Genomic DNA, 14,076 nt, shown 5'->3' on the forward strand with positions numbered 1-14,076 from the left:
TCTGACACTTTTCTGATCGTCTCAATGCATCAGGGAGCACAGAAGACTACTGATGGGGAGAAACCATTTAGCGGGAGACTAGTGGGACAAACTAACTTGAGGACCCCTGAAACCCCACAATTCTCCCGATTGTCAATCCAGATCAGGGTTGCCAAATGCAGTGCAGCACTAAGTGAGCACTGTTTTGTCAAACGTGCCACCATTTTGATCGAACATTAAACTGAGGCTGTGTCTGCCTACTTAAATCGATGTGAAGAATTCCATGGCACCTTTTGAAGATGACTTAGAAGTTCTCCTGGTGTCATAACCAAAGAGTCATTCTGTCATTTACTCTTTGTGGAACTTCTCAGAGCATAAACTGGCTGCCACCTAACAGCAGTCAGTGCATTTCAAATTGATTGTAAACTACTTGAACATCTTTGGAATGTGCTATATAAATGCAATTTTTTATTATACATTGCAAGCAAGTTAGTGTGAAATGCAAAAAAGCTTTAAATTAAACTGCATAACTATGCTAAGAACACATTAAAACAATGACAAATCCATTCCCGTCTCAACATCCTGGGGGTTGCCATTAACCAGGAACTGAACTGGACCAGCCATATAAATACTGTGGCTACAAGGGCAGGTCAGAGGCTAGGAAGCCTGAGGAAAGTAACTCACCACCTGACTCCCCATCACCTTGCCAGCGATGCTCAGATCCATGAAATAAGTTAAAAAACCCATTAACCAATGCTCATTATACTGTGTACACATGCAGAGTAGTTTTTGTACTGGCTGTTTAGACAAATAGGAGGTATTAATATACTTATTTAATATTTTGCTTCAGTCTATACCAAAGGAATTGTATCTAGAAATGCATAGCAGAATTTAGAGTGGGTAAGTCACTGAGCTCTGATTTCATGCAACCTAGACTGTTGAAGGAGCAAAGAAGAGATGGTAGTGGATTGAACTACAATTTTCAGTCCCAAATTATGCTAAAAACTCGGTAATTTACTCTGTAGTTTAGCGCACCCAATTAGAAATGACATTAAAGCCATAGAGAACATACAGAGTGGATTCACCAGATTAATATAAGGCGCATGGAGCTAAATGAAACTATATTTGTGAGGTGATACTTACGGTACTGGGATATTTTCACCCAAAAAAATGCTTCATTTTTTTTTAAAAAACCTCTGTTAAATCTACTCCTTAATTTCTCTAGTTTCTTAATATTGTTAAAATTATAGTTAGGGTGAATTAGGAAAAATTATTTCTTCGAGTGGAAAGTCAATTTTAAAGGATTATGCGAGTGAAAAGTGAGATAGAGATCCTGCTATCTTTCATTCTCCCTCTAATTAAGTCTGGGATGGGAAGGTTCAAGGGTGGCCTTCATGCCCTTAGGCCAATTGTGGCCCTTAAATGGTCACATAAGGGCCCCTTAGGAACTTCATCCTGCTGCCGTTGGTATTCAGCCAGTAGCCGGTGAGGACCATGTCACATAGGCCATGCCACCCTGGCAGTTAGGGTCAGATCTGGTTGGGGGATCCCTCCTTGCCCAATGGAGGCACCTTCCAGTGGGAACACAAGGACCTGGAGTAAGACCCCATCCCCCAACCTTCAAATTGGCCCCCACTCCAAACCCCTCCCCCCTCGCCAGAGCCTCCCTGTCTGGACCCAGCAAACCTGTCCCACTCACCTTACTCCTGGGGCTCCATCAACAATTCTCTACTTAGCCGTACTGTGGCAAGGGCCACCACTCCTGGTGGCATGGCTGGTGCTGAAAGCTGCCAGCCAGTGGGATATCTGCCCCGTACTAGGATTTCTGGGGAGAAATCTCCCTCATAGAAGCTGGGAAGCCCAACAGAAGCAGGTAAGTGCCTCCCGAAAATAGCTGTGGTGGGGTTGCCACCAGTTTTTCCAGCCGATGGATGGGCCCCCCACCGTGACCATTAAATTCCATCCTGATAACAAGTAGGTAGAAAAGGCGGAATGGAGGATATAAGTGAATTAGAATGTATATGTCATGCAATCTACGAAAACGACTAATACTGACTTTGATATTAAGTCTAGTGGGTTTCCTGAAACTGTAACTCTTGGAAATTTATGTTGAAAGTTTATGATTTTGAAAGCTGGATATAACAAAATTTTCTCCCTTCTTTTTGAAAGAATGTGATTTTGATTCTGGTATCACGTGGATTCCATTTGGAAGCAAATGGTACACTTTCATTTCAACTCCAGGAAATGGCTACGAAATGAGCAAAGCTCAAGAAATGTGCAAAGAAAGTGGTACTGTATCCCTTTTAAAATATTTCTTAAAGTTGTTGAATGTACATTTCATACAAAGTACTGTGCAACATCTCTGCAAATATTTCAGATTTGGTTATTGATAGGGCAATTTGCATTCTTATAACATTTTTAGCATAGAACAACATTCCAAGACACTTCAATGAGATACATTCAATCAGAAAGGATGAACCAAAGAGAGATATTTATGAGCAAGGTTGGCAAAAAGCTTATTGAAGAGGTGAGTTTTGAGAAGAGTCTTGAAGAAAGTTGGGAATTAGGAGAGGAATGGGTTAAGGAGGGAATTGCAGAAGATGGGGCCTAGGCAGCTTAAGGCACATCCACCAGTGGTGGTGTGAAGAGAAGGGGGATGCACAAATGTCCAGAATCAGAGTTTAAGGGGTTTTTTGAAGAGCAAGACAAGGTTACTGCAATAGGGAGGGATGAGGTTATGGAGGAATATAACATTAGTGTGAGCATTATAAATTGGAAGCATTGGTGTACTTGGGAGTCAAGGTAGGTCACTAAGGATAGGGGTTATATGTAAGTGAGACCTGGTGTGAAATGCTTTTGGAATATGAAAAATGGAAGACCAACCAGGAAAGCAATGGAATAATCAAAGATGGAAATGATATAGGTGTGGATGAGGGTTTCAGCATTAGATTGCTTGAAATAGGAAAAGAGTTAGGCAATGTTACAGAGGTGGAAGTAGGTAATCTTTGTCATGGAGATTACGTGGGGTCAGAAGCTTTGTGTGGACTCACATAGGATACTAAGATTGAGAACAATTTGATTCAGCTATAACAGTAGCTGGGGAGGGGTAGGATTGATCCTGAGAGTATAGAGGTGGTGCAGGGGCTGCAGAAGATGGCTTCATTCCCCACATTGTGTAGATTGCACCTCATTCAAGACTAGATAGTGGACACACAAGCTGACAACACAGAGATAGTGATCTGATTAAGAGAGATGTTGCAGAGCGAGAGCTGCCTATTATTGGTATGTCTATGGATGATGTTGCAAAGCAGCAGAAAGTAAGTGAGGAAGAAGAAATGGCCAAGGAAATGGGTGGACTCCAGAGGTATTGGTTTTGGAAACACAAGGAGATCACTTTGCTGGAGATGTTTTGGCTATGATTGGATAAATAATGGTGGAAACAAACAAATGCTGCAGAGAGGTTAAATGTTATCTTCTGTGGCTATTTTCACAGTCACAGAAGATAACATTTGTGACTATTGTTAGGATTGTTTCAATGCTATGGTATGGACTGAATTGCATAGGCACTGAATTGAAAGGCAACAACATGTTCAAGAACTTTGTAGAGAAAAAGGAGATTGTTTTGGTTCTAGTTTCCAAAGATGTGGGTGTGTTTTTAAAGTAAGTGCAGAATGAAGATATTTAAAGGAAGAGGAAACCATTTATAATATTAGCTAGCATATGGACCAGGAAAGGAAATTGGGTGGTTAGCAATTTAACTGACAAGAAGTGTACAGGGAGCCGAATGATATAAGGAGTGAGGCCCAGGGGCAGAGTGGTCAGAGAGAACCAGGCAGAGTGGTCAGAGGAGCATGAACCAAGAGCAGAATGGTTAGAGGAGCGAGTGCAGAGTGGCCAGGGAAAGTCAGGCGGATTGGTCTAAGGAGTGAAGTCCAAGAGCAGAGAGAGTCAGGCGGAGTGGTCTAAGGGGTGAAGGGAGAGCAGAGTTGTCAGAGAGAGTCAGTGTGACTTTTAGTCAGTGAGTCATTTAAAAAGGATTTTTAAAAAGATTGCACAGTGATGTCACAGCACAAAAGTCTACAGTTAAGGCTACAGTTAAATATTTAATTTAATTTAATCAGCATCTATGATATGCTAGATCAATTAATTAGCACCAAAACTGAAAATAAGACAATTTGATGAAATACTTAAGCTTTAATTTATCTATATTCTCGACATTGTAGATTTGATAATGTATCACAATTACAATTGGTGCTAAATTAATTAATCAGATCTGGGGATAAAGTTAGAACTAGATAGAGAATTGTAAACATTAACAAATTTCTCTTTAAATTAAAATCTGAGATATGTAGGTAATAAGGATTAAGTAAAATATTTAAGTTAAAACCCTGTAAGATAAAGTGACCTCAGCAGAATGGAAGGAGCTGATTGATGAGAAGCTTGTGAGTGTTTATTTAAGTGTTAAGTTTATTTCTCTTAATTTAGTTAATAGTCTAACAAATAGTTATAACAGAGCATCCCAGTCCCTTGGAAAGCACAACCTGCCCTATGTGAACTCCAGGCACTTCTTGTCTCCTGGACAATGATATGTGCAAGAAGTGTCATTAGCTGGTAAAGCTTGAGCTCAGGTTTCAGAGCTTGAGCAACAACTGGAGTCACTGCAGTGCATCCATGAAACTGAGGGCTATGTAGATGATAAGTTTCTAGAGATCATCATCCCGCAGCTCAATGATGTGGAGACAGAGAGGGAATCGGTGACCGCCGGGTGGCAAAGAAGTTTCCTGAGAGCATCTCACTCTCTGACCAGCATTCAGTTCTGATAATTGTTCAGAGGGTGATGGTTCCTCTGGTGAGTGCAGATAGAGCTAAGTCCACTGTACCTTGGGTGGCACAGCTATACAGGGAGGCAGGAGAAAAGTAGGGTAAATATTTAAAAGGAGATTCTGTACTTAAGGGAACAGACAAACGTTTTTGTGGCTGCAGCCGTGATTCCAGGATGGTATGTTGCCTCCCTGGTGCAAGGGTGAAGAATGTCACTGAGCTGCTGTAGAGCATTTTGAGAAGGGGAGGGTGAATGGACGGAGGTTGTGAACCATATCCGACACAGCTAGAAAGAGGTATGAGGCCCTGCGGGTAGATTTTAGGGTGCTAGGAAGGTGACTATCAAGCAGGACTTCAAAGGTAATAAACTTTGGATTACTCCTGGTGACATGTGTGATTGACTATAGAAATAGGAGGGCAGAGCAGATGAATGCATAGCTGGAGGGATGGTGCAGCAGGGAGGGCTTTAGATTTCTGGGAAATTGGGACTGTTCTGGGGGAATTGGGACCTGCATAGGCCGGACATGTGTATCACAGCAGCACCCAGACCAATGTCCTTGCAGGGTGGTTTGCTAGGACTGTTGAAGACAGTTTAAATGAACTTGACAGGGGAATGGGAGCCAGTATGTAGCAATATAAAGAAGAAACCAGGCGCATGAATGATTGGGAGAGACAGCACAAGAGTAAGAAATAGTAAGGTATCAGGTTGGATAAGACTAAGAGGGAATGCAGTAAGGTCTTAATTAGGTTTATGGTGTGAGTAAATAAGTAAGTGTATATGTGGTAAATAAGATTGGTGAACTGCAGGGGCAGATAGCCACATGGAAATAGGATGTTGTGGCAATAATGGAAACGTGGCTCACAAAAGGTCAGGACTGGGTACTAAATATTCCCGGATACAAAGTGTTCAGGAAAAATAGGGAAGAATGGAGCAAAATTATCACTGTTGAGTAAAGAGAAAATTACAGTGCAGGAGAGGGAGGAATCAAGGACAGAATCTATTTGGTTTGAATTAAGAAACAATAGAGCTAGCATTACACTACTGGATATTTTCTATCCGGCACCAACTAGTGGGAAAGAAATAAAGGAGGAAATTCGCGAGGAAATTACAGAGAGGTGCACGCACTATAGGGCAGCAACAATGGGAACTTTAATTATTCTAATATAGACTGGGATATTGATAGTGAAATGGGCAAGAGAGGACGTGTTTCTGAAGTGTATTCAGGAGAATCTTCTTGATCAGTATCAAGATCAGTACAGCCCAATGAGGAAAGAGGTATTGTTGGATCTGGTTGTGGAAATAAGGTGGATCAAGTGTCAATAGGAGAACTTTTAGGGAACAGTGTATCATAAGATTTATGTTAGCTATGGAAAAGGGCAAGGAGCAATCTAGAGTTAAAATATTTAATTGTATGAGGGGCCACTTGCAGTGGATGGGAAAGGATTTGGTCCAGATAAATTGGAATTGGTAAAGGTTCACAAATTGGGCCCAGAGATGGGAGGGTTGTTCTATGATGAGAGGCTGAGTAAATCAGGCCCATATTCCGTGGAGTTTAGAATGAGAGGTGATCTCATTGAAATAAACAAGATTCTGTAGCAACTTGACAGGCTAGACACTGAGAGGTTGTTTCTATTGTTTGGGGAATCTGGAATACAGGGACACAGTCTCAGGATAAGGGGTCGATCATTTAGGACTGAGATGTGGAGAAATTTCTTCACTCTGAGGGCTGTGAATTTTTAGAATGCTCTGCCCTCGAGGCTTGTGTATGATCCATTTTTGAGGCAGGGATGAGGAAATATTTGGTCTCTCAGTGAATTGTGGGAGCAGGCCGGAAAGTGGAGTAGAAGCCCAAGATCAGCCATGATCAAATTGAATGGCAAAGTAGGCTTGACAGGCCGTATAGCCTGCTGCTGCTCCTATCTCTTGTGTTCCTGTAAAATCAAAGATTGGCAGCAAAATTGTAACAAATGGGCTGCTTTTAAAGAGGGGATAGTGGAAGTACATTCCCACTAGGGACAAAGGTAAAGCAACCAAAGGCAGAGCCCTCTGGGTGAAGAAAGAGATAGAGAATAAGATGAGGCAGTGAAAAGGTGCATATGACTCACGTCAGGTTGATAATACAAGTGAGAAACAGGGTGAATTTAAAAATTCAGCGGAGTGATAAAGGAAATAATAGAGGCAAAGAGAGCGTATGTGATTGACAGCTAACATAAAAGAGAATCCAAAAGTCTACAATTGACATTTGCATGGAAAGAGGGTAGTAAGAGGAGGGGTGGGGCCGATTAGGGACCAGAAAGGGGATCTACACATGGAAGTGGAGGACATGGCTGAGGTACTAAGCATCTGTCTTTCCCAAGGAAGAAGATGCTGCCAAGGCCATAGTGAAAAAGGAGGTAGTTGAGATATTAGATGGGCTAAACATTGATAAACAGGAGGTTTTCGAAAGGATAGCTATACTTAAAAGTTTATAAATCACCAGGACTGGAGGGGATGCAACCAAGCATGCTGAAAGAAGTAAAGGTTAAAATTGCAGAGGCACTGGCCATAATCTTCTTTAGATACAGAGGCAGTGCCAGTGGACTGGAGAATTGCAACTGTTGCATCCTTGTTCAAAAAAGGTTGCAAAGATAAACTCAGCAGCTACAAGCCATTCATTTAACCAGGGTGGTGGGAAAACTTTTAGAGATGACAAAATTAGCAGTCACTTGGACAAGTGTGGGTTAATTAAAGAAAGCTAGTATGGATTTGGTAAAGCAAATCATGTTTAACTAGCCTGTTTAGAGTTTTTTTGATGAGGTAACAGAGAGGTGCATGGACTTCCAAAAGGCATTTTGATAAAGTGCCACCAGAGTTGAAGCCCATAGAATACCCCATGGAGGAGGCGGTGGCATGGTGGTTTTGTCACTGACTAGTATTCCAGAGACCCAGGGTAATGCTCTGGGGACCTGGGTTTGAATTTAAATTTGAATTCAATAAAAATCTGGAATTCAGTGTCTGATGATGACCATGAAACGATTGTCGTAAAAACCCATCTGGTTTACTAATATCCTTTAGGAGAGGAAATCTGCCATCCTTACCTGATCTGGCCTACATGTGACTCCCGACCCACAGAAATGTGGTTGACTCTTAAAATGCCCTCTGAACAAGGGCAGTTAGGGATGGGCAACAAATGCTGGCCGAGCTAGCAACGCCCATATCCCATGTATGAATTAAAAAAAAGGGACAGTGACAGAAACCAGAGAGTAATGGTGAACAATTGTATTTTGGACTGAAAGAAGGCACATAATGGCATTCCCATTACCAGGACTACTGCTTTTCTGATATATGAGTTAGACTTGGTTGTGCAGGTCACAATTTCAAATTTTGCAGATGACTCAAAACTTTTAAGTATTGTGAACTTTGAGAAGGATAGTGAGAGACTACAAGAGAACATAGATAGGTTGATGGAATGGATTGATATGTGGCTAATGAAATTTCATACAGAGAAATGTGAATTAATACATTTTGGTAAGAAGAATGAGGAGAGGCACTAGAAAATAAGGGATACAAGTCTAAAGGAGGACAGAAACAAAGAGACCCGGGAGCATATGTACACAAATCTTTGAAGGCACAAGGCAGATAGAGAGTACAGTTCATAAAGTATATGGGATCCTGGGCTTTATAAATAAGAGCATGGAGTACAAAGGTAAGGAAGTTATGATAAACCTGTTCAAAACACTGGTTCAACCTTAACTGGAGTTTTGTGTCCAATTCCGAGCATTACACTTTAGAAAGGATGTGAAGAGTTTAGAAAGGGTGCAGAAAAGATTTACAAGAATGGTTCCAGGGATGAAGGAACCAGGGATTAGTTACATGGATAGATCAGAGAAGCTGGGATTGTTCCCCTAGAAAAGAGAAGGTTGAGAGGAGATTTGATAGAGGTGTTCAAAAGCATGAGGGATCTACAGAGTAGTTGGAGACAAACTGTTCCCACTGGTGGAAGTGTCAAGAACCAAAGGGCACCAATTTAAGGTAATTGGCAAAAGAAGCAATGGTGACATGAAGAAAAACATTTTTACACATCAAGTAGTTCGACTCCAGAATGCACTGCCTGAGGGTGTGGTGGAGGCAGATTCAATGCTGGTTTTTGAAAGGGAATTGGAGAAGCACATGAAGAGAAATTATTTACAGAGTTCCAAGGCAAAGGCAGGGAGTGGGTCTAGCTGAATTACTCTTGCAGAGAGCCAGCACAGGCACAACAAGCTAAATGTCTTCCTCCTACACTGTAATTGTTCAGTGGTGTGGTCCAGCTAGATCTGATGATGGATATAAAAACAAAAAAATTGCAGATGCCGGAAATCCAAAACAAAAAATAAAAAATACCTGGAAAAACTCAGCTGGTCTAGCAGCATTGGTGGAGAAGAGTACAGTTGACGTTTTGAGTCCTCATGACCCTTCAACAGAACTAAGTAAAAATAGGAGAGGGGTGAAATATAAGCTGATTTGGGGGGTGGGGGGAGAGAAGGGGGGCTGTGGTTGTTGGGACAAGCAAGCAGTAATAGAAGGAGATAACCAAAAGATGTCACGGACAAAAGAACAAAGAGGTATTGAAGGTGGTGATATTATCTAAAAGAATGTGCTAATTAAGAATGGATAGCAGGACATCTTTTGGTTATCTCCTTCTATTACTGCATGCTTGTCCCAACAACCACACTCCCCCACTTCTCTCTCCACCCCCCACACCCCCCCAACCCTCCTTAAACCAGCTTATATTTCACCCCTCTCCTATTTTTACTTGGTTCTGTTGAAGGGTCATGAGGACTCAAAACGTCAACTGTACTCTTCTCCGCCAATGCTGCCAGACCTGCTGGGTTTTTCCAGGTATTTTTTATTTTTTGTTTCTGATGATGGATAGCTAGACCAATTGTGCAGCAGAGGTATGACGTGTGAGCCCTTTGGACCTGGGAAATGAGAAAAGAGTCATACCAGGAGGATGAATGACATGGGAGAGAATATACGTTTTGAGGGCAAGGGCAACAAAGACGGAATTGAGGGTGTGGTTAAATGGACCAATGGTTACAGAAATATTATGCCATTTTTTAATCAAAGGTTTGTTTGATTTACAATCTTCTTTAGAATTTATATCACATGCCTTCACTCCTCATTCCCATCAACTGGAGTGGAAGGTGAAGGTGAACTGTTTTTTGTTGTAGCTCTTTCCTTCCTCCTCCTTCCTATCAGATACCCCATGTCAGAAGATAAGATAGTGATCTGGAGTTTGTGGTCAGCGATGAAGCAATGGCACTCACTGCTGACCTCAAAGAACGCTGGCCACAAGGATCTAGCATTCTCTGTGGCATGGGCTTCCTTGAAGTTCACGTTAGCTAAAAAAGATTTTCCATTGATTGCAATTTGGAGACATCAACATCACACTCTCCGGAAAAGCAACAAACAGACACTTCTGGACTTCTGCATTATTTGGCATGTGTGCAGTCCCAAAGTTGCTTTTAGTTTTAGTGGAGCATTGAAGGTGAATACTGATGGTTTTGCCACCATTACCACCACAAAATCCTGGCCATTATGTTTTTGCAAGACAAACTATCAAATGATTGAACGACTCCTGGTAATGAGCTTCATGTGTGGCTCAGATTTGGTCTGAAATTGTGTGCTGAGAACTTCAAATGCCACTCTGCCAGATCACTTCCTTTTGTGTTGTTTAAAATATTATTGTCCTGCGTTGCTGAGCTGTCTCAGTCCAGTCTTTTAAATTAGCAAATCCAGTTTGAATCATTGCTTAAGAAAAAAGGCTTTGGACGGAATTTTCTGTGCCCATTGGCATCAGGCGTCATGGCGATGGTGACCAGACAATATCGCGAAAGGCCAAAAATTGGTCTCACGGTGTTGTGTAACTAGTTTGCAATCGTCTGCTCCGCCCGTCAATGGTGGACCAGGTTTCCCACTACCGCACATGAGGAACTTCATTGTAATACATTTGCAAATCATTATAAGCCCAGCTCGCCGGAATCATCCCCCCAAGCTGGATCATCCGAGCACATTGGCATAATTGCACTCTGACGTGTTTCACAACAGCATTGAAACAGCATGCATCTGGTGAGCTGCATTTCGAGGGGAACTCAGAGCTGAGTGCACAGTAATGTTGTGCAGTACTCATGAGGGTCGCCTATTGGACCTCAAGGTTGAGGCAAGGGCACAGGCAGGTTGCATTTTCCTGGCTAGATGACAGTGCGGTGCCGAGGCAAGGGCTGCACTGTGGTTGAGATGAGATTGGGGGGGCAGGATGCAAGGGCTGCTCTGCGGTTGAGGCGAGTTGGGGGGTGCAAGGGCTGCACTGCAGTTGAGGTGAGTTGGGGGGTGCAAGGGCTGCACTGCGCTAGAGGTGAGTTGGAGGGTGCAAGGGCCGCACTGAGGTTGAGGCGTGTTGGGGGGTGCAAGGGCTGCACTGCGGTTGAGGCAAATTGGAGGGTACAAGGGCTGCACTGCGGTTGAGGCAAATTGGAGGGTGCAAGGGCTGCACTGCGGTTGAGGTGAGTTGGGGGGTGCAAGGGCTGCACTGCGGTTGAGGTGAGTTGGGGGTTGCAAGGGCTGCACTGCGGTTGAGGCGAGTTGGGTGCAAGGGCTGCACTGCAGTTGGGTGAGTTGGGGGGTGCAAGGGCTGCACTGCGGTTGGGTGAGTTGGGGGGTGCAAGGGCTGCACTGTGGTTGGGTGAGTTGGGCAGTGCAAGGGCTGCACTGTGGTTGGGTGAGTTGGGCGGTGCAAGGGCTGCACTGCGGTTGGGTGAGTTGGGCGGTGCAAGGGCTGCACTGTGGTTGGGTGAGTTGGGCGATGCAAGGGCTGCACTGTGGTTGGGTGAGTTGGGCGGTGCAAGGGCTGCACTGTGGTTGAGGCGAGTTGGAGGGTGCAAGGGCTGCACTGCATTTGAGGTGAGTTGGGCGGTGCAAGGGCTGCACTGCGGTTGGGTGAGTTGGGCGGTGCAAGGGCTGCACTGCGGTTGGGTGAGTTGGGCGGTGCAAGGGCTGCACTGTGGTTGAGGCGAGTTGGAGGGTGCAAGGGCTGCACTGCATTTGAGGTGAGTTGGGCGGTGCAAGGGCTGCACTGCGGTTGGGTGAGTTGGGCGGTGCAAGGGCTGCACTGCGGTTGGGTGAGTTGGGCGGTGCAAGGGCTGCACTGTGGTTGAAGCGAGTTGGAGGGTGCAAGGGCTGCACTGTGGTTGAGGCGAGTTGGAGGGTGCAAGGGCTGCACTGCGGTTGAGGCGAGTTGGAGGGTGCAAGGGCTGCACTGTGGTTGAGGTGAGTTGGGGGGTGCAAGGGCTGCACTGCGGTTGAGGCGAGTTGGAGGGTGCAAGGGCTGCACTGCGGTTGAGGCGAGTTGGAGGGTGCGCGGGCTGCACTGTGGTTGAGGCGAGTTGGAGGGTGCGAGGGCTGCACTGCGGTTGAGGCGAGTTGGAGGGTGCAAGGGCTGCACTGCGGTTGAGGCGAGTTGGAGGGTGCAAGGGCTGCACTGCGGTTGAGGCGAGTTGGAGGGTGCAAGGGCTGCACTGCGGTTGAGGCGAGTTGGGCGGTGCAAGGGCTGCACTGCGGTTGAGGCGAGTTGGGCGGTGCAAGGGCTGCACTGTGGTTGAGGTGAGTTGGGTGGTGCAAGGGCTGCACTGTGGTTCAGGTGAGTTGGGCGGTGCAAGGGCTGCACTGTGGTTGAGGTGAGTTGGGCGGTGCAAGGGCTGCACTGTGGTTGAGGTGAGTTGGGTGGTGCAAGGGCTGCACTGTGGTTCAGGTGAGTTGGGCGGTGCAAGGGCTGCACTGTGGTTGAGGTGAGTTGGGCGGTGCAAGGGCTGCACTGTGGTTGAGGCGAGTTGGGCGGTGCAAGGGCTGCACTGTGGTTGGGTGAGTTGGGCGGTGCAAGGGCTGCACTGTGGTTGAGGCGAGTTGGGCGGTGCAAGGGCTGCACTGCGGTTGAGGTGAGTTGGAGGGTGCAAAGGCTGCACTGCGGTTGAGGTGAGTTGGAGGGTGCAAGGGCTGCACTGCGGTTGAGGTGAGTTGGAGGGTGCAAGGGCTGCACTGCGGTTGAGGTGAGCGCATATGCATGTGCCGGGGGGGCTGGGGAGGTGGGAGGGAAGCGTCCAAGCATTAGGGAAACCTTGTATAAAGTGACCATTCCTCTGCAGCTGAGACAGTTCAGGCGCAGCCACGGTGACATGCTTGGAGTCGGGCCTCTAGCTTATCTGCCCACTCGAGCAACGCAGAGGTCTGAAAGTGTCACCAAAAGCTCCAGAGTTTTTCACCCCTCAGGCACATGCTGCAACTTAATGAGCATTTTAGTGGACTGTAGAATCTTTGGATAACTGGGCACGTTGTACAATCTCCTTGCTAAGACTGGCCATGGAGCAGTCACTGGTGGAGGCACTCACAGCCCTTTGCAATGTCATCATTCAGGTTTGAACCAATCTCCTCCATGGTTCAAACTAAAAGTGCAGCCTTGCAGTGCAGGTTAGGAGAATGCCTGAGCTGAGAGCACAGCATGCAGTCCAGTGGGTAAAGCTGCCACCAATCGGTCAGGTGGAGTGGGGCGGAGGTGGGTGGGGTTTCAGGCAGCCATGCAGCGTACTAATCTCTGATTATCCAAGTGCTGGCCAGCGGTCTCTGGGATGCATTAAGGGGCCTTCAGACTTAACCAAGAGAGGTTCTTAGAACGCCCAAGCTAACCCACACATCTCTCTCAACCTGCAGGTGCATACATCAGGAACATGGAGGCTGGTGACCTAGCTGCATGCCTCGTGGCGTACAGAGAGCGAAGATGACGGAGAAGAGAATGACGGAGGTGCCTGGCTGGGCAGAAGGAGGAGCAGCACCCTCTGGAAGAAGGCGGCTGGGGCTCCCACATATGCCGCTGAAGAGCCACAGCGAGTCGTCGCTGGTTGGTGGCCTAGCTAGACCCAGGGTCTATAAATGGGAGCTGTTATTCCTGCAGATGACCAAGAACCAGTGCCACTGAAGGCTGCACATGTCTAGGGAACTGGCCAGTCACACCTGCCACCTGCTGCAGGATTTGGCGCCATGGGGACATGAAGGGCATCCACTGCCAGTAGCTGTGAAAGTGACCGCGGTGCTCAATTTTTATGCCAGTGGCTCCTTCCAGGGCTCCATATGTAACCTCTGTGGGATATCGCAAGCTTCCATGCATAAATGCATCTATGAGGTCATGGACACCATCTTCGAGAAGGCACACAAATATGTACATTTCGCCCCGGACCAAGAAAGCCATGGTGCAAGAGCACTGGGAT

The 14,076-nt window shown here is 45.8% G+C and overlaps 1 protein-coding gene across 3 annotated transcripts in view; it reads left to right on the forward strand.

Moving 5' to 3' along the window:
* cd302 (CD302 molecule) overlaps window positions 1-14,076 on the forward strand; it is a 48,701-nt gene that overhangs the window by 5,104 nt on the left and 29,521 nt on the right. For 2 of the 3 annotated variants that reach the window (XM_041200086.1, XM_041200085.1), the window contains exon 2: window positions 2,149-2,268. The exons of the other annotated variant lie outside the window; for it this stretch is intronic. In XM_041200086.1, the coding sequence (XP_041056020.1) occupies window positions 2,149-2,268 (120 nt within the window). The remainder of the gene's footprint in view (window positions 1-2,148; window positions 2,269-14,076) is intronic. 3 annotated transcript variants of the gene reach the window in all.

The sequence above is a fragment of the Carcharodon carcharias genome, chromosome 12, assembly GCF_017639515.1.
Source record: "Carcharodon carcharias isolate sCarCar2 chromosome 12, sCarCar2.pri, whole genome shotgun sequence".
NCBI classification, from domain to species: domain Eukaryota; kingdom Metazoa; phylum Chordata; class Chondrichthyes; order Lamniformes; family Lamnidae; genus Carcharodon; species Carcharodon carcharias.